This window comes from Mixophyes fleayi, chromosome 4, assembly GCF_038048845.1.
Source record: "Mixophyes fleayi isolate aMixFle1 chromosome 4, aMixFle1.hap1, whole genome shotgun sequence".
Classification (NCBI taxonomy): Eukaryota; Metazoa; Chordata; class Amphibia; order Anura; family Limnodynastidae; genus Mixophyes; species Mixophyes fleayi.
The window spans coordinates 41,806,829-41,826,030 of NC_134405.1; the positions used below are offsets into that span (position 1 = coordinate 41,806,829).

Consider the following 19,202-nt stretch of genomic DNA (forward strand, 5'->3'; position numbering starts at 1 on the left):
TGTTTTGTCCCAGCATTCACCTCACTCTCCTCCTCCTAGTTATAAATAGGTGTTTGTTGTGGATTATAATTTTAGTTCATGGGCCTTTAGTTAATTCAAGATATTTTTATGATGTTTCTTCCCTTGCTTGTTTGGTTTTTTCGTGATTTCTTGCTTATTCCCCTCCTTTTATTATCTCGTTTTAGGATTGAATTCTTCTAAGATCTCGTTTGGGTTTTGGGTCACTCATACATTTTCTGGGCTAACAGTCACCCTTTATCCCGTATTTTGGCTCTGGTTATCGAATAATGTTTCCATTAGATGGATAGGTAAACGTGGTTTAAAATGGGTAGATTTTCTCCCTCTCCTGTCGGAAGAAATTGTATTACATGGTGTTCCTGATGTGTTGGTAGTTCACGCCGGTGGTAATGATGTGGGTCAAATTAAAACCCTGGATCTCATTATTAAAATTCGTGAAGACATGGCTGTTATTTCTAGTAGATGGCCCAATCTCAAGCTATGCTGGTCTTTTATTGTCCCTATACGTCGTTGGAGATCTTCTATGTCTGCGGTTAATATTGCAGCGTCTGCCCGCAAGTTACATCAGGTGGCTGGAAAAATCTTCCGTGTTTTGGGTGGTTCTGTTATCAAGCACCCATTGTTGAAAGCAGAGTTCGCTTTTTATACAGATTAGACGGTGTTCACCTGTCGGACGAAGGGGTCCGTTATTTTATTTACCATCTGTTTTGGCGTTTAAGAGGTGTGGTTAGGGCTGTAGTTGGCGGGCCTCATGTTTAAGTTCATGCGGCGTGGTAGGAGAGCAGTGCAGTCTGTAACTGTGCATATGGTGCTTGGGTGATCTTGTCATAGGTCACTACCCCTCTGTAGTTATGGTGTCATACCATGGTTGGTCCGTTTGTTAGGAGGACCATTGGGCCAGTTTTGTATGGTTTATACTGGCAGAGTTATTAGGGGGCGTAGTCTTGCCGTTGGACTTGATCTTAGCACCGGCCAATAGATAAGGTATGATCCTGGGTTGGTGGTACTATGGTCTGACCTTTCCACCTTATTGGTTTTGCGTTCCTGACTGCCCTGCTCTCGTCCGCCTTACAGTCCTATTAGTTTAAATATAAATAAATACCGTCATTCATTCCAACTTTAATTTGGTGTCCGTGTCGTTATTTGGTTTGATAAAAGGTAATGTCACATGTGTGTTATTTGGTGAAAACTTCCCTGCTATGCATTTTATACCTTGTGAACTATCCACTATTTGAAACTATATTGCATCAATATACTACACTATATATATTTTTTATTTTCATGTTTGGAGAATTCTGGTTAAACACAGCATTACAGAAGATTCATTGGATCATTTATTAACTTATTTTGACACTGGATTTATATTTATTATTATAATTATGTTGTTTGTATGGTGATACTGTGTAGTGCCCATCGACGTGAATTATGTTTCTTTTTTTTCGATTTGTTTAATTGTTGGGTAAAGTGATAGCCCTTCACTCACTTTGTAAGCTGACATCTAGGAAAGCACTCACGTTTATAAATGATTTTTGTTGCACTTTTAGCAAAATAATTATATAAGCACCTATGGTACTTAGTCATATGGACATTGCATATATAATACATACTTGCCAACTTTTCCTCGTTGGCTTCAGGAGATCCTGGGGGAGGTGAGCGTACGGGGGCGGAGCTTGATGAATCACATTACTTTGGTCCATCCCCTAAACTATTGTCAAAATTGTGGCCAAATACAGCAGGGGGCGGGGCTAAGATGATGCAATATTTGCATCATTAAGCCCCCCTCCCACCACTTATCTATTGCGGGGGCGAGAACCTGGAGGTTGCCCTGTCTCCCAGAAATGCGGGAGTCTCCCGGGCATTCCTGGAGAAAAGGCAACTATGCGTTAAAGAAAAGCAGCTAATGAATCTCTAGAGCCTGAAGTGTCTTTTACATTTCTGTCTCCATTACTGAAGTCTTGTTGTCTTACCAGTCAGTCTTTGATTAAATCTTGGTCTCCATGAAAATGGCCACCTCTACAGCATCAATACATGGCCATAGGGCACAATTTCTGAACTGTGTCATCATGCCACAGATGCCGAAACCAACCACGTCTTGTACTGGCTCAACATCAGGGAGAATGCCAAACTCTTCAGGGAGTGAGGGAGATCACCTCTATTTCAGGGAGTCTCCCTGACATTCAGGGAGAGTTGGCAAGTATGATATAATATGGACAAAAAGTGTTACATTATCATATGGGCACAGCTAGTACAATCTGACCGTAAAAACGATAATTTACAATCTGTGTACCTTCCGGTACATAATACGGGCACTGCTGCTATATCCTGGGCACTGCTTGTATATACTTATATGGTCAAAACAGGAATAATCTGGGTGCCTGCTGGTAAATAATCATATGACTATGGACTATAGAGAGTATTCACCACTTTGGCATTGTTCTATATATAATAGTTCATATAATAGGCCTATCATCACATTCAGATTCAGGCCCTTTAGGAACTAAATTCAGCACTGGGTATCAATTAGGCAGAAGTGGGGTGGACAATATCCTTCACAAAGGAAGTTTGGAAGATAAGGTATGTGGAGAAGCTCCAGATTGAGGCTGTCAGTTGGTCCAGTCTTTGGGACCATCTATAACCTTACTTGAATATCCTTAGATTCATTTATCATTTGTTTTTTTGATTTTGTGGAAAGCAGTTTTTCTGGTATGGCTTTCATATGTCTAGAAGCTCTCTCACTTCCATTTTGCTTGATTTTGAATGTTTATTGTTTGGTTTTGACTAAGAAATTCCATTGCTCTATTTGAGAATTATCTGTATATTATTACACATTGTTGCCTAACTATGCTATAAAAATAGTTTTTTGGCTAAAGAAACTGCTCTATATTTTTAATTGCCTCATGGACTCTCTACAGTCATTGCCAAAAGTTTTGAGAGACACCAATATTGTTTTTCATAAAGTCTGCTGCCTCAGTTTTTATGATGGCAATTTGCATATACTCCAGAATGACATGAAGAGTGATCAGATGAATTGCAATTAATTTCAAAGTCTCTCTTTGCCATGACAATGAACTTTATCCCAAAAACAACATTTCCACTGCATTTCAACAAAAGGACCAGCTGACATCAGGTCACTGATTCTCTCGTTAAGACAGGTGAGAGTGTTGATGAAGACAAGGCTGGAGATCACTCTGTCATGCTGAATGAGTTAGAATAACAGACTGGAAGCTTTAAAAGGAGGGTGGTGCTTGAAATCATTGTTCTTCCACTGTTAACCATGGTTATCTGCAAGGAAACATGTGCAGTCATCATTGCTTTGCACAAAAAAGGGCTCCACAGGCAAGGATATTGCTAGTAGTAAGATTGCACCTAAATCAACCATTTATCGGATCATCAAGAACTTCAAGGAGAGAGGTTCAATAGTTGTGAAGAAGGCTTCAGCGTGCACAAGAACGTCCTGCAATCGCCAGGACCATCTTCTAAGGTTGATTCAGCTGCGGAATCGGGGCACCACCAGTGCAGAGCTTGATCAGGAATGGCAGCAGGCAGGTATGGTTTGTCTAGGTTTGATTATATTCCTATATGTTGTTTTTCCAACAACATATAGAAATATAAAAATAAACAGTATTATAGCTGACTTCTAGTATGTAAACTCCCACATGGTTCTAAGTTAGCGTCCGGTATCTATTGGTGCTGGTGCCGCCGGTCTGCTGAGGACGTTGGGTGACTGTCCAATGATATAGCTCTCTTAGGACATGGTTAACTATATTACACCACATATTAACACCCCTGGCAACATTTAAGTGCATCCATGTATTATACATCACACAACAGCAAAACAACATTACAAGCACAACATACAGTATGAGTCAGTTAGCCCTGGTGTGAGGAGATGCCAGCCAAAGTGACCTTTATTAATTATCCTGTCATCTTCCCCAGTTCCACCAAAGGCACATCTACCAAGCTAGTGGGACCTGTCTTGATCCTTAGGGTCCTGATACTTCAGAACCGGAGAATCTGCATTGCTTTGGCCGTGTACATCTGGATTGGGGATTGGCAGAAGTAGGGTTGCTGGAAGGACTGACCACGGATTTGATTTTGGGAAATGATTTATGGCATGGATTGGCCAGCCAGTTTGTGACCATCATCATCATCATCACCATTTATTTATATAGCGCCACTGATTCTGCAGCGCTGTACAGAGAACTCATTCGCATCAGTCCCTGCTACATTGGAGCTTACAGTCTAAATTCCCTAACACACACACACTGACCCATAGCCAAACTATGGATCAAAACCAGGCACCAAACGCATCTAGCTCAGCCAGTACAGTGGAGCAAACACAAATTATTCACTTTCAGTGAGTAATCCTGTACTTGACCTGACTGATGTCAGGGTAGATTTGGAAGACGTGGATCAGGCTGTTTAGAGCTGAACAATGGATTGACCCTTGCTTAGCAATCTCATGTAATACAGCTGACCAGACAGACCCATGGACTGTAGGGAACCGCAAAGTGTGGGAAGACGATGTTATATCATATCTCAGACATGTACTCTCCACAAGAACCATGAACCATGCTACCAGGCAGTTGAATGTGCCCTGACAACATAGGGTTCAGTTACGGACATTGGCCCATAATATTTTTGCAGCAGGGCGCTTTGGGGTGAGAAAAACTAGTGCCCGGTTGCAGTACAAATTTTGGCCTGGCATCACACAGGGGAAATGTGAAGTGAATAAGTGCTGCCTGTTATGTATAGCTCACTGGGGGACCTCCACTCGTACCCCACTCCAGCCAATGCCGATCATTGGGCAACCATTCCAACATGTAGCAGAGGATGTAGTGGGTCACCTCTCTAAACCTAGCTGAACGGGGAAAAGATTCTATGGTTGTCAAGTGTGAGGACACTGGGGTTAGAACCAAAGCTCACTAGATAACACAGGTAAGGAGACAGGAAGGATATAATAATCCCTTTTATTAAACAAAGTTGACACACTTAGTAAAATACAACAGTGCTCCCCAAGGAGAAACCTGTTCCCCCCACACCACAGTTAACAAGTGTCAGACAATCACCAGTGCAAGTAAATTCTTCAACAATGTCTCCAGCAGGTTACCTCCCCAGCAGAGTACCGCAGTTGTTCAATTAGCCCACTGATAGCAGACCGGGTTGGCACAATATTCCTAATGTAAGGCCCGGGTCTGTCACATCGAGCATGTAGCACAGGCATTGATGGATATTCTCAGTCAATTCAAATTTCCCCAGGAGGTAGTCACTGATCAAGGGGTTACAACTCCAAGGGGAAGTAATGCAGACCTACAACCCAAGACCGATGGACTCTGTGAGCATTTCAATGGCAACTTTAAGCACTTCCTGCGCATGTTTTTAAACATGAAGGGAGGAGACTAGCAAACATACATATGATAGCTTCTCTTCAATTAGAGAGAGGTGCTGCAGGAGTCTACTGGCTTCTCCCTGTTTAAGTTACTTTACAGGTGAAGGGTAAGGGGCCTTAGTCCTGGAAAGCTGTGATGGAAGATTTAACTCACCAGAGCTCCCCATTGTAGAGCAGTTTAGAAAGAATGGTTAAGAAGGATAATGGACATGGCTCTAGCACAGAGTACACAGGAAGGCTATGAACAGAGCTACAACTGGGGTGAGTGGGCCAGGGAAACTACAGAGCTGCCAAAAAGTACTGGTTCTAGTCCCAGCATGGACAAACAATCTCTAGACCACTTGAGCAAGACCCTACACTATCACATAGAAACAAGAATATGTAAATTATACCGTGGTCTACTAAAAATAATGAGGGCGCCCATCTCCGCACATACCATATAAATCGCCTTGAGCGGGACGTGGGAGTCATGTCTCTCGAACTCTGTTCATCATCATCATCATTTATTTATTTATATAGCGCCACTAATTCTGCAGCGCTGTATAGAGAACTCACGCATATCAGTCCCCGCCCCATTGGGGCTTACAGTCTAAATTTCCTAACATACACACACAGACTAGGGTCGATTTGATAGCAACCACTTAACCTACTAGTATGTTTTTGCAATGTGGGAGGAAACCGGAGCACCCGGAAGAAACCCACGCAAGCACAGAGAACATACAAACTCCTCACAGATAAGGTCATGGTCGGGAATTGAATTCATGACCCCAGTGCTGTAAGACAGAGCATGATTCACTGACTATGTATATTGACTTTACCTCTTCAGCTGTGGTGAGCATGATTCATTGCACACCTGTCTCATTAAATTAGGGTGTGCTTCTCTCCTGACCCGATTGGACCTGTGGAGCTTAAAGCCCCCTCCTGTTTACTCTGGACTCGTGTACAGCCTGCTCTCTGAGATTGTTCATCTTACCAGTTTCTGCTTTAACTCTGGCTCTACAATCCTGGAAAACAGCATATAAAGACTTCAGACTCTGCACCTTTGCAAAACAGCATCAGTACTTCAACTCATCATTCTGGCGTCCAGCTTATTTTGTATTCTCCTTGCAGGTACCGCACCTTTAACATTGAACGCTTAATTGTCTGCTGGCTAGGAAGAATATCTTTCTATATCACCCTACTTGCTGATACCGCCCTGAGGTATCAAGTCATTCATCTCATGTCCATGAGCAATATAAACTATTAGATAAGAATTTGGGAATACACTAACCCTCATTAAAATTACTATCTAACTACACATTTGAGGTGCGCCTTCCCCATTTCGTATTTCTTTCTCTCTTCTTTTTCTCTGAAAACTATGAATTCATACTACAGGAAGCAGCACTCTCATTAGCAGATTTTTGTAAGAATATTATTCTACTACAACTTAGACACCACTATCTTGTTTGGGCCACTCTAGGTCAATCATTCGCTACATAAAATGGATTAAAGGACTCTACTGCGGAAGATAATCTTCTTTGCATCAGCTTCTCAGCTTAGCCTGGTTATCCAGACACCCTGTGCCTGCAATCACCTAACATATTCAGCAAACCAGCATTACCAGCTTCTCAGCTAAACCTGGTCATTCAGATACCTCTGCTTGTTATACACCTGCACCATCTCCAACCAGTCTTGCTTGGTGCCCATCTGGAGAACTGCAACTTGCGGGTCCAAAGAAGCTAAGACTAAACCTCCTTGTTGGTTCCTCATCTCCGTGGTAGGAAGTACTGAACCACGCAGACCACAAAGGATCCGAAAAGTCTTCATGCTAACATGATACCGAGTACACCCTTTATTGGCAGCGGTATTCCCTGATGGCAGTGGCCTCTTTCAGCAGGATAATGCGCCCTGCCCCACTGCAAAAATTGTTCAGGAATGGTTTGAGGAACATGACAAAGAGTTGACTTGGCCTCCAAATTCCCCAAATCTTAATCCGATCGAGCATCTGTGGGATGTGCTGGAAAAACAAGTCAGAGCCATGGAGGCCCCACCTCGTTACTTACAGGACTTAAAAGATCTGCTGCTACCATCTTGGTGCCATATACCACAGGGCTCTTTCAGAGGTCTTGAGGAATCAATGCTTCAACGGGTCAGAGCTGTTTTGGCGGCTTGAGAGAGACATACACAATATCAGGCAGATGGTTTTAATGTTGTGGCTAATTGGGATAGATAGATAGATTTATGAATGTGAAAACGAGGTATTAATTCATATTTTGATCAAAACATTTAAGCTTGCATCCCATCGGGGTATCTCATTATATGCATTGGGCAGCACAGTGGCCTAGTGGTTAGCACTTCTGTCTCACAGCACTGGGGTCATGAGTTCAATTCCCGACCATGGCCTTATCTGTGTGGAGTTTGTATGTTCTCCCCGTGTTTGCTGGGTTTCCTCCGGGTGCTCCGGTTTCCTCCAACAGTGGCGGATCCAGGGGGGGCGATCAGGGCAATTGCCCCCCCCCCCCTAACAGGGACTTGCTGCCAATGGCTGCACAGTATGTGCAGGTCCGTTCAGCAGTGACAAGCAGGGACAGTGTGCTGCCCGGCTGCTCTGAGCACTGTCCCTGCAGAGCGGACCAGCCTTAAATGTCAGAAAGGGAGCGGGGCCTAAATCACCCCGGGTACAACAATTTTCTAGATCCGCCCCTGCACTCCAAAAACATACTAGTAAGCTAATTGGCTGCTATCAAAATTGACCCGAATCTCTCTCTCTGTATGTGTGTGTCTGTCTCTGTGGGTGTGTTTGTGTTAGGGAATTTAGACTGTAAGCTCCAATGGGGCAGGGACTGATGTGAGTGAGTTCTCTGTACAGCGCTGCGGAATTAGTGGCGCTATATAAATAAATGGTGATGATGATGATAAATAAATGGTGATGATGCAGGACCTAAATGCTTCAATCGCCATTAAAATGCAGTATCTGTCCCTGGACATGTGGAAAATGAAGTATTAGCAGCCTTTTTGCTTGAACCAAAGATCAGAGAACACGTGACCTCCTACAGTATAAACGAATATGAAAGCAGCAGGTCAGAGGAGTGTACGTGTACCTATAAGTAGCGCAGGTCCTCCTCTGCTGCCGCTCTGATTGGTCCAGGTCAGCATCTTGTCCTTACATGGATGAGAACTGAGAGGCGGTGCTTATACACAACATCCAATCAATGGCTTAATGTTATGGAGCGATAGTATCACTGACCAATGAGAAGTCAGGTTCAACTTACTGACAGGTGGATCTGCCATTCAGAAGAAGATCTGTCTGTACGGAAGCGGCCTCGGAGTCTGAGGGGTTTCCTAGCCGCTCTTATGGCTTCGATACGAGGCCTGGTGTTATTACTGCTGCCCCTATTATCTTCCGGGACAAACCAGCCGCAGGACTCGGAACTGACCTTCCTGTTACCGGCTGGGAGACAGGAGTGTTTCTACCAGACGGCCCTTTATAATGGCAGCATGGAAGTGGAGTACCAGGTGAGCCTACCTGCAGGCAGTATGTATTATATAGTAATCACCTATAGATGTGTATACCTCTGGTTGTATATAGTCACCAACTACGTAATACCTGCAGGCAGTATGTATTATATAGTAATCACCTATAGATGTGTATACCTCTGGTTGTATATAGTCACCGACTACGTAATACCTGCAGGCAGTATGTATTATATAGTAATCACCTATAGATGTGTATACCTCTGGTTGTATATAGTCACCAACTACATCATACCTGCAGACAGTATGCCTTATATAGATATTGTTTATAGATGTGTGTTTATATAGTGTATGCCTATGGGTGTATATAGTCACCAACTACGTAATACCTGCAGGCAGTGTGTATTATATAGTAATCACCTATAGATGTGTATACCTCTGGTTGTATATAGTCACCAACTACATCATACCTGCAGACAGTATGCCTTATATAGATATTGTTTATAGATGTGTGTTTATATAGTGTATGCCTATGGGTGTATATAGTCACCAACTACGTAATACCTGCAGGCAGTATGTATTATATAGTAATCACCTATAGATGTGTATACCTCTGGTTGTATATAGTCACCAACTACATAATATCTGCAGACAGTATGCCTTATATAGATATTACTTATAAGGGTGGGGGTGTGTGTGTAGTGTATGCCTCTGGTTGTATATAGTCATCAACTACATCATACCTGCAGACAGTATGCCTTATATAGATATTGTTTATAGATGTGTGTTTATATAGTGTATGCCTATGGGTGTATATAGTCGCCAACTGCATAATATTTGCAGACAGTATGCTTTATATAGAAATCACCTATAGATGTATAGTGTATGCCCCTCACTCTGCATGCACCATGCATGTTCTAAAGGGATCACTATAGATATATAGTGCATGCCTCTCACTTTGCATCAACATGATTTATTTTGTGCCCGGTCAGGATGACTGAATAGGGATATTGTTTTTGCCAATAGAAAGTATTTACGTTGAAATATCTTGTGCATAAACAACGTGATCTGGAAAGTTTTGCTATCTCCTTAAATTATATAAATCACTGTTAGCGGAAAGTGGCTTTAAAGTGTAGCCCTACCTGCATATTAATCTATTGTCTAGGCAGATTTTTAGATTTTTGTTGCCCCTTGATACAGTAGATTCGCTGCATAGAAATAGTGATCAGCGATATACAGTCAAAAGCTTATCTGTTGTCCTATGCAGAGGGACAAAATCTAAATAAATTTTCCTAAACTGCATATGTTCGTGTAGTTATTTGATGGCAGACATCCCATTTGTGTGCATAATACAATTAGTAGTATGAGTGTTTAAAAAACAAAACAAAAAGTTACACTTCATCGAATAATTGTGTCACTCCCCAGGTGATTGGTGGGGCTGGACTGGATGTGGATTTTTCGGTCTCTAGCCCATCCGGGGTCCTGTTGATTATGGAGAACAGGCGATCTGACGGGGTACATACGTGAGTGAATTGACATCATTCCTCTGCTTTGGTTGTCTGTCATGCTCCATTTTCTATAATTGCTAGAAGTCTGGCCTACAAATAGTGAGTTCTCTGGATCTAGTCTCTTGTCTGTTTGTTTTTTGCAGGGTGGAGCCCACAGAAGCTGGAGATTATATGATTTGTTTTGACAATTCATTTAGCACCATCTCTGAGAAGCTGGTATTTTTTGAGCTGATATTTGACAGTCAGCAGGGGGATGAGGAGCCAGACAGTTGGGCGGACATGGTAGAGCCAGATGAACTCTTAGATATAAAAATAGAGGACATCAAGGTAAGAATAAAGACAACTTGCCATCTTTTGTATGCACCTACAATTTCATTCTGGCCACATTCTCAAAATTCTTGTAAAGATGAAAAGAATGATGAAAGAAAAAGTGGCTTGAAGAATAAACCTGTTACTTAAAATGACTTCCCTAGGGTTCGACTTTCAGGCTATCCAACCGGCTTTTCAAGTGTGTCCACAGCTGCTCAACTCCCTTGTGCTGGTAGAGTGTTGTTGGTGGACAACACACTTCCTGAGAAGAGGCTGGATCAGCAGGAGCAAGGAGATTGGCAGACATTGTCAGATTGTCCTCACTCCTAATGACTTAGTCTTCAGTCAGGAAGTGTGTTGTTGTCAGGACATCAAGACTTGAGCCCCTTATTCTACCCGATTTTACTTGCTGGGATGCACACGTAGCCCATTGAGACTTATACCATTATAACCTGATCTGCTTCTAGTCGTCACAAACATCCTCTAACATTCCACTTTGTAATCACACAACCCGAAGGGTGGATGACTTTTAACCTGGACAGGATTAAACAGATTTTCTATATGTTCTGAATTTCTGTACGTGGGAAGCTACACAATGCCTTGCTCAGTAACTTAATCTGTTCTTTAGCAGTGCAGTCTTTGCAAACTAACTGAGGCCACTCTGTTAGGGTTAAACACTGACAGCTCCAAATTAAAAAGAAGGCATATAAGGTTTCTGGCCCTGATGGCCTCCCTAATTATAGAGTAGCTAGCACCTAAATTGTAGTAAATTTGTAAATAAATTATGGAAGTTAAGCCCCTTTCCCACCACCTCCCAAAAATGGATATACTCTCAAACCTAGTGGAGATCGCTGGAGCCCATACATTTTAGATCAATTTCCTTATCCTTAATATCAACATGCTAGCCCTCCGTCTTGGCATATCTGCTCAATTCAGTGACCCACTCTTTTGGCCAAGGAGTCCAGGTCAGTTTTATCACAGGCCAACAATGCTTAGATCACACCAGACAAATTCTAAGTTTGATTTATAAAGCCAAGTTATATAGGATCTCCATTTGCACTAGTCTTAAGAAGTTGGTTGATAGACTTTACTGGGACAACTAGATTTTAGTTCTTGAATCCATGGGCTTTCAGAAATCTGAGAACATATTGCAACTCTCCAAAAGTATCCCACAAACTTCCTGGTTTACATACTTCCTTGTTACTGTAGTGATGGGTACATGTCAAGGTTGTCTATTGCCTATAGCAGTGGAATGGTTTGTATTCCTGTTAGAAGGACGAACTTGATACATTGTATCCTGCCAAGTGATCCTGGTGGGGAGGGGGACAGCAAAAATATATTTCCTTTCCCTACTCCATGGCAGCCCTTACAATGGGTTAATAACCTGATCAGCTTGGTGTAGACAGGAAAAATTCACCCCACCTGAACTGTATATAAGGCAGCTCCTCCTCCATGTCTTGCTTTCCTGTCTCAGCGTGTGTAGGACAGGGTAGTGCAGAGTAGCATTTTTTTTTTTTTTGTTGTTGTGCTTGAGGGCTTACTGGAGGTTTTGGCTTTCCTCATGAGGCTGGCTGTGTGTGCAGTTCAGCGGGACCTGTGCCTGGACCGGACCGTTCCCTTCAGCGTTGGTTGTTTGGGATACTTGAGGTACTGCCGATGGCGCCCAGGGCGGGCACATGCACAGTGGTGCAGTACGGGCGCACGCATGTAGAGGGCACATGCACAGTGCGCTGGATGGATTACCATGCAGCGCTGGCTTTACCCGTTCATCCACCTGTAGCCACCTTTGTTGGCTACAGGTGGATGTATGCTGCAGGACCTAGCAGCTATCTGGATACAGTACACCATGGAACAGGAGCCTGGCTTCCCAGAACAATTCAAATAGTTCTTTTCGTGGATGGTGTAGGCGATGCAGGATTTTCAGGCCCCAGAGCAGGAAGCAAAGAGAGGCAGGACTCCAATAGGAGAAGATATGGAGGACGTGAGGCCAGGGCCATCCTCTAAAACATTCAGTTTCCTTCAGGAGTGGGATTCCGAGTCAGATATTGAGGCTGAGGTGAAGTAGGATCTCAGAATGTTTAATTTGGATACCGTGAATGTTATACTCAAGCATATTAACAAATCGTAGACATTTAGGAACCGACAGTTCCGGTCAAACCACAGGATGCACTGTTTTCGGAACACCAAGTGAAATATAGGGTGTTCCATAGGGTGTTCCATACCCATAAGGTGATTTTGTCTAAGAAGTGGCAAGCCTTAGACAAAAGTGATCCTAACATGGGGAGACTGAACCGCATGTATCCTTTCCAGGATGAAGATATCCAGAGATGGTGGTCGGTACCTAAGGTGGATTCGGCCATAGCTGGCTTATCCTCAAGGACCACTCTCCCATGGGATGATGGGGGACCATTGAAAGACGCCATGGATAGGAGAATGGAGACTTCCTTCAGGCATAACTCTAAAGTCTGGGATAGCTATGGCTTCAGTAGCTAGAGCCCTTAGGTTGTGGGCCAGCACGTTACATACAGATATCGAAGATAGAATAAGCAGGTTGTACCTTCTAAAGTCCTTAGAGGTTATGCAGAAAAGCATTGATTTCTTGTGTGAAGCCTCGTTGGATACTATTGTGCTCTCTTACAAAAGCATGGCCTCGGCAGTTGTAGCTAGAAGGGCGCTTTGGTTACATCCATGGGCGACAGATCACCAATCCAAAAGCCATTTAACAACGCTTCCATATGAAGGTAATTTTCTGTTTGGGGAGAAACTGGATAATCTGATGTAGAGGCTAGCAGTGGCAGGGCTTATCGTCTACCACAAGACAGAAAGGGGAGATATTTCCCCTCTCATTCTCCAAGGCAACAGTTTAAAGAAGCCTGTGCCTATAGACCTGGGAGACAGTATTCCAGACACCAAGATAATATGACAGGACAGTTCTTTCGACCCTTCAGATCAGATCAAAAAGGGGGAAACAAGGACAGCAAAGAACCCAATGACTATCTGCAGATCCAGTCTCCACTAACCCCAGTGGGTGGCAGAATATCACGCTTTGCAGAAATTTGAAGTCACCACACAAGACAAGTGGGTCCAGGAGATAGTCACCAGGGGATATGCCATAGAATTTCATTCCTGGCCAAAAGGAAACAAATTTGTCCAGTCAAGAAGTCACACGTCCTTCTTAGAACAGCGAGCATTGGTGGAAAGCCTAAAAGACCTGGTGAAAACAAAAGCGATTGTGGCGGTGCCGACAAATCAGGAAAACATGGGGTTCTATTCCAAACTGTTTTTGGTCCAGAAAGCAGCAGGTGCCTTCAGAACAGTACTAGATTTACGAGCTCTCAAATGCTATGTGCAAGCAAAACACTTTCAGATGGAGTCTATCAACTCAATCCTCAAGGCGGTAAAACAGGAGATTTTCTGACGGCGATAGACTTAAAGGATGCATATTTTCATATCCCGATCCATCACCAGCAATTCCTAAGGTTCTGCATTCAAGTACGCTACTTCCAATTTACTTGTCTTCCGTTTGGCCTTTCCTCGTCTCCAAGAACATTTACTAAAGTCCTTATAGTTCTCATACCGGTACTCAGGGATAGATGCCCTGTCAATGCAGTGGAGCTTCAAGCTGGGGTACGTGTTTCCTCCCTTTCCAGTCATCGATCAGGTACTCTGGAAGATAAGGACGGAAAAGGTGGAGGTGATAGCAGTCCTCCCGGCGTGGCCGCGTCGCCCTTGGTTCGCGGTAGCACAGAGAATGTTGCTGGAACATCCATGGCCTTTACCGGTCAGATCAGACCTCATACATCAGGGTCCGGTTCTGCATCCAAATCCGGACTCCCTTGGTTTGATGGAGACTATTGAAACCCAAAAGTGTTTCAGATGAGGTAATAGACATTCTAATTCAGGCAAGGACAAATATTTCCTCTATGATTTATACAGAATTTGGAAAAAAATCATTTGTTGGGTGGGGAACATGGCGAAGGATCCCATGTCCTCCAGTGTCCCAGATGTTAGTTTCTTAAAGATGGTTTAGTTTAAGGACTAGCACCATATACATTAAAGGTGCAAATATCTGCTCTTAACATCCTTCTTGATACCAAGCTCTCTTCTAAGGATCCCGTCTTCCAATTCTTTCAGCCACTGAAGAGGTTACGACCAAGAGTGAAAGCATTCTTGGCCCCTTTGAACCATTGCAGGATATTTCCCTCAAATTGCTCACTCTGAAAGTGCTCTTTCTAGTGGCAATTACTTTGGCTCGTGGGATAGTGGACATGCATGCGTTATGGTGTGAAGAACCCTTCCTCAACGTTTACGAAGATAAAGTAATTTTGAGGACGAATCGAGAGTATCTACCCAAGGTTGTCTCTTCCTTCTACATCAATCAAGAATTGGTACTACCGTCTCTCTAGCCTCATCCCACTAATAGTGAGGAGAGACAACTCTATATTCTGGATGCGGTGAGAGCTATATCTGCTTACATTGTCAAGATGGAAAATTCTTAGCAAGACAAAGCAACTATTTGTACTTCCTGAAGGTCCTCGCAAAGGACATGCCCCATCCAAACCCACATTGGCGAAGTGGATTAGAGAAGTGATTGCATAGGGGGAAAGGGCGTGAAGTGTCTAAGATACTGAAGACACATTCAACAAGGGCGGTAGCAACCTCCTGGGCACATAGAACCCAGTCATGGGCAACCGACATCTGTAAAGCGGCCGGATGGTTGTTGATGCACACTTTTTCTACGCATTATCTGCTAGAAGTATCAGCCTCTACGGAGATACAGTTTAGGAGTAAGATTCTCCAGCAAACGGTGTAAATTAATTTATTGTTTGACAGTTATTAATGTGTTGGTTTTTATTGCCCTCCTGACTGTTGTACTGCTTTGGTATATACCATTGTCAGGGCTGCCATGGAGTAGGGAAAGGAAAATTAAGAATTATACTCAACGTTAATTTCCTTTCCTTGAAATACTCCATGGCAGCCCTATGTTTTTCCACCCCTGTTCTAATGGTTATGTTCTAAGGACGGCTTGGGAAGTTACAAAAGACACGGAGGAGGACCTGCCTTATATACTGTTCAGGTGGGGTGAATTTTTCCTGTCTACACTAAGCTGATCAGGGTATTAACCCATTGTAAGGGCTGCCATAAAGGAAAGAAAAATTAACGGTGAGTATAATTCTCAATTTTTCCCAGGTGGCGGTGAAGTTTCAAGCCTTCATGATTTTTGTCAGACACCTTTTACATTTTTACCAGAAATTCTTGGTCTTCCAGCCTCTCTAGCTCCAGTTATCTTACTATTGGGCAATAAGCCCTCTGGAGCTGAGAACGCATTATGTAGTCTTCTACGTATGTTTGGTTGCAAGACTGCATATCGCAGCTCAATGGAGGCATCCTGACTTGCATGTCTCCAGAGTCCAGGGCAATGTGAACTATATAGTCTCTAATGAAGGAATAATCTGTATGGTGACACTTTACCTGTTTAAGGCTATGGTAAAATGCCCATCTCACAAAGTGATATTTGAGGATTACAGGAAATCTTTGTTGGTCTTGTTACCGTTGCCATGGCTCTCTCTTGAACACTGCCTACCCTGGTCTCCCTTCTTCCTGCCTCCTTGCACATGTTATGTCTCATTTTGAAAAATTACTTAATAAAAACAAAACATGTCTCTCTATAGCCTGTATAGATTGCTCTTAACACAATGACGTGTGCCATATCTTTGCAGCCAGCACTGATCAGGGTAAGTTGGAATAATGTTGGAGTGCAGGACTGGAAAGATTTGACACCGTTAATTGTATAGTACTATCAAATGTTTAAAAAAAAAAAAAAAAAAAAAAAAAAATGGGGGACAGAGAGAGAATTCAGAACTTAAATAGTAGTTACCCTGTACCATCAGAATTAAGACTTATTTCAACATGTTTTAAACGGGTCTTCATTAACACATTTCCTACACACAGTGAAGGCAACCGTTTTGTAGGCTGGACCAACATTCGTGAGACTGCAACCAATCAAATCACTAGGAACTAGTGACCTCATTAAAGTAGCCTGTTTATGGCCTTCACCAATATTTAGGAAAGCCCATCATGGCAGAAGTCGTGGCTCAGTGGCGTTGCTGGTTTTGGATTAAGAATACAATGCAGTTAACACTCCCACTGGGTTATTTTTCCCTCCAGTGTTCTCTTCTTACTAATTTATCTAACCTAATGTTTTATTATTTGTGTTGGATAAGGCATAACATGATTGAAAAATATAGTAGTTAAACACTTATGCTTTCTATTGCACTTTTGAGAACTAGTCTAGTGTCTTTTTGAACTGTATTGTCTCCTCTGTTCCTAGGAGTCCATCGAGAGTATGAAGTCCAGGCTGGAGCGAAGCATGCAAATGCAGACAGTTCTGCGAGCCTTCGAAGCCAGAGACCGCAACCTGCAGGACAGCAACCTCGAAAGGGTCAACTTCTGGTCGGCTGTGAATCTCGGGGTCCTGGTCACTGTCGCCTTCCTCCAGGTGTACATGTTAAAGAGCCTCTTTTATGACAAGCGGAAGATTCAGACGTAATACAAAGATGGCCTCTCATTAAGTCCAGTCATTTCTGATCTATAGTCTTCCACCAGGGCCAAGGACATTAAGAAAGACTTTCACGGTTGTCACTTGAATGAGATCCATGTTCAAATGCTAAAGAGAAAAGAAAACAAAGCACAAAGACACGCTCCTGGCCTACAGTCTGTGAACAGTTATGTATTAAAATTGTGTAGGTGTACCGGAGTCTTATTATAAATTAACACGGAAGCTCTAATTCCTAACTCAGTAGATGGAGATCAAATTCTTAGTGCACCTGAAGATGGGATCGTTCATAATCACAACAATTCAGGGTTCCATTAGGCATTGTGATACTAGATCAGTCTACAACATATTCAATGAAACTGCCTTCTATACTATCATGCCGCCAAGAACAATGTTATAGTGTAATTCAATGCAACCAGTTTACAAAAGCATATTTCTGATTACTATGGGTTATAGCACATTGCTCATTTAACAACCTGGTGTAAAATTAAAACTTCATTTTCGATGCCTTTTAAATCAATGTTTAGTCTTACCCGGACTATCTGTAACAGCTTTGTTAAAAAGTATAAAATCATCTGTTACTTCAAGTATATTTTGAAGAAGAATGCAGAACTGTTGTGAGACCGGTACTTCGCTTCTCTGCAACACTGCATTTGTACCAAATTTCACTCTCGAATTCTTCCAGAAATACACATTTCACTTGACCAGTACAGGAACCAAACAAAAACTAAATTTGCTGCAATTTTCATATGAATACAAGAGAATATGTAAGCCTACTAGGTTCCAAGCAAATGACCGTGTGTGGAAGGGATGAGGCACCAGTAACCGGAGCATAATTGTTAGTACAGAGCAGTAAAAGAATGTATCTCTCCCCAATCCCTATCTATACACAGAAGGAAACCTTGTAGTAATGGCACACAACCGGCCACAGAGATTCCCATCACAGCTAAGTTGGAGAAAACGGTTTTAGTCTTCAGGATGTGAATCATCTTCGAACTGGATTCATCTTCAGAGCTCCGTGAAGTTTGTGATCTAAACCTCACTAAGCTGCATTATCTGCAACAGACTCATAGTATATATTTTTACTATGCATAGAGGACTTTAAAATGCCATGGAAATGTGTTTTTTCTTTTCGAGTTTTAATTTGCCTATAATTTTAGGGCCACCTACGGTATTTTTTTTCTGTGTTAAGCAATCTATCCGATGCAGGAAATTTTTTAAATGTTCAATTGTTTTTTTTATAGTCTTGTCACTTTACTTGTGGGGGGGGGGTAATGCGTTTAGCTGTTGGAGTCTTTTCTTTTTTTTATTATGTCAGGACACCGTGTAATGAACCACATTGCTGCTACAAAGAAACTTTGTATTTTTATAGGAGATCCTCAGTGCCTGTCTTGATTCGTCCGTTTTAAAACATAGGATTTTAAAAGCAATTTACTCTGATTTGAGCTTCAGTGATCCGTTTTGATATCTTTAATGTCATTATTTTGCCCCTCGTTAAGACTTGAGCCACCTGAACAATGAGTGTGTCTTATATAATAAATTAATTTGTTATTGTGTGCGTGTGTGTGTCTTTACCTACAAGGCAAAGGATCAAAGTTTGTTTTTAAAGGGGGCATGTCACCAGGTCCTATGATATTATTTTTGGCTTTATCACACTCTGCTCTCTCCCAGGCAGCAGGAGAACTGTGAGATGGAGGAAATTGACTCCAGCACAGTGTAGTCTGATATCTCAATGCAGAAGGTTAGAAGAGAGCGTGATCCCGGTCAGCTTCTTCTATACCTCACAGATCTCCTGATTTGGGGGAGGCCTGCTTGGGCGAGAGCATGGCACATAAACAGTGCTTTCAATAAAATGTTCGCTGATGAGCTACTCTGTCTAGGGGAATCCCGTTTGCCCATTTGGTTGTTTTGCAAGGAAAAGGGAAAGCAAGCCAATTTTTGGGTGAATTATATAATTTTTGTGTATACA

General features: G+C 42.6%; 1 protein-coding gene across 1 annotated transcript; it reads left to right on the forward strand.

The window, feature by feature from the left end:
- Positions 1-8,629: 8,629 nt before the first annotated feature.
- On the forward strand, positions 8,630-18,789 carry TMED1 (transmembrane p24 trafficking protein 1). Its single transcript, XM_075206788.1, has 4 exons — positions 8,630-8,902; positions 10,286-10,383; positions 10,512-10,695; positions 17,009-18,789. Exons 1-4 carry the CDS (start codon positions 8,636-8,638, stop codon positions 17,225-17,227), a joined length of 768 nt encoding a protein of 255 aa, XP_075062889.1. The 5' UTR covers positions 8,630-8,635; the 3' UTR covers positions 17,228-18,789.
- Positions 18,790-19,202: the final 413 nt, after the last annotated feature.

Coding starts and splice junctions, on each gene's coding strand:
- TMED1 (XM_075206788.1), top strand. CDS start 8,636: ATGAGAAGTCAGGTTCAACTTACTGACAGGTGGATCTGCCATTCAGAA. Junction 8,903..10,285: donor GCATGGAAGTGGAGTACCAG/GTGAGCCTACCT, acceptor GTCACTCCCCAG/GTGATTGGTGGGGCTGGACT. Junction 10,696..17,008: donor TAAAAATAGAGGACATCAAG/GTAAGAATAAAG, acceptor CTCTGTTCCTAG/GAGTCCATCGAGAGTATGAA.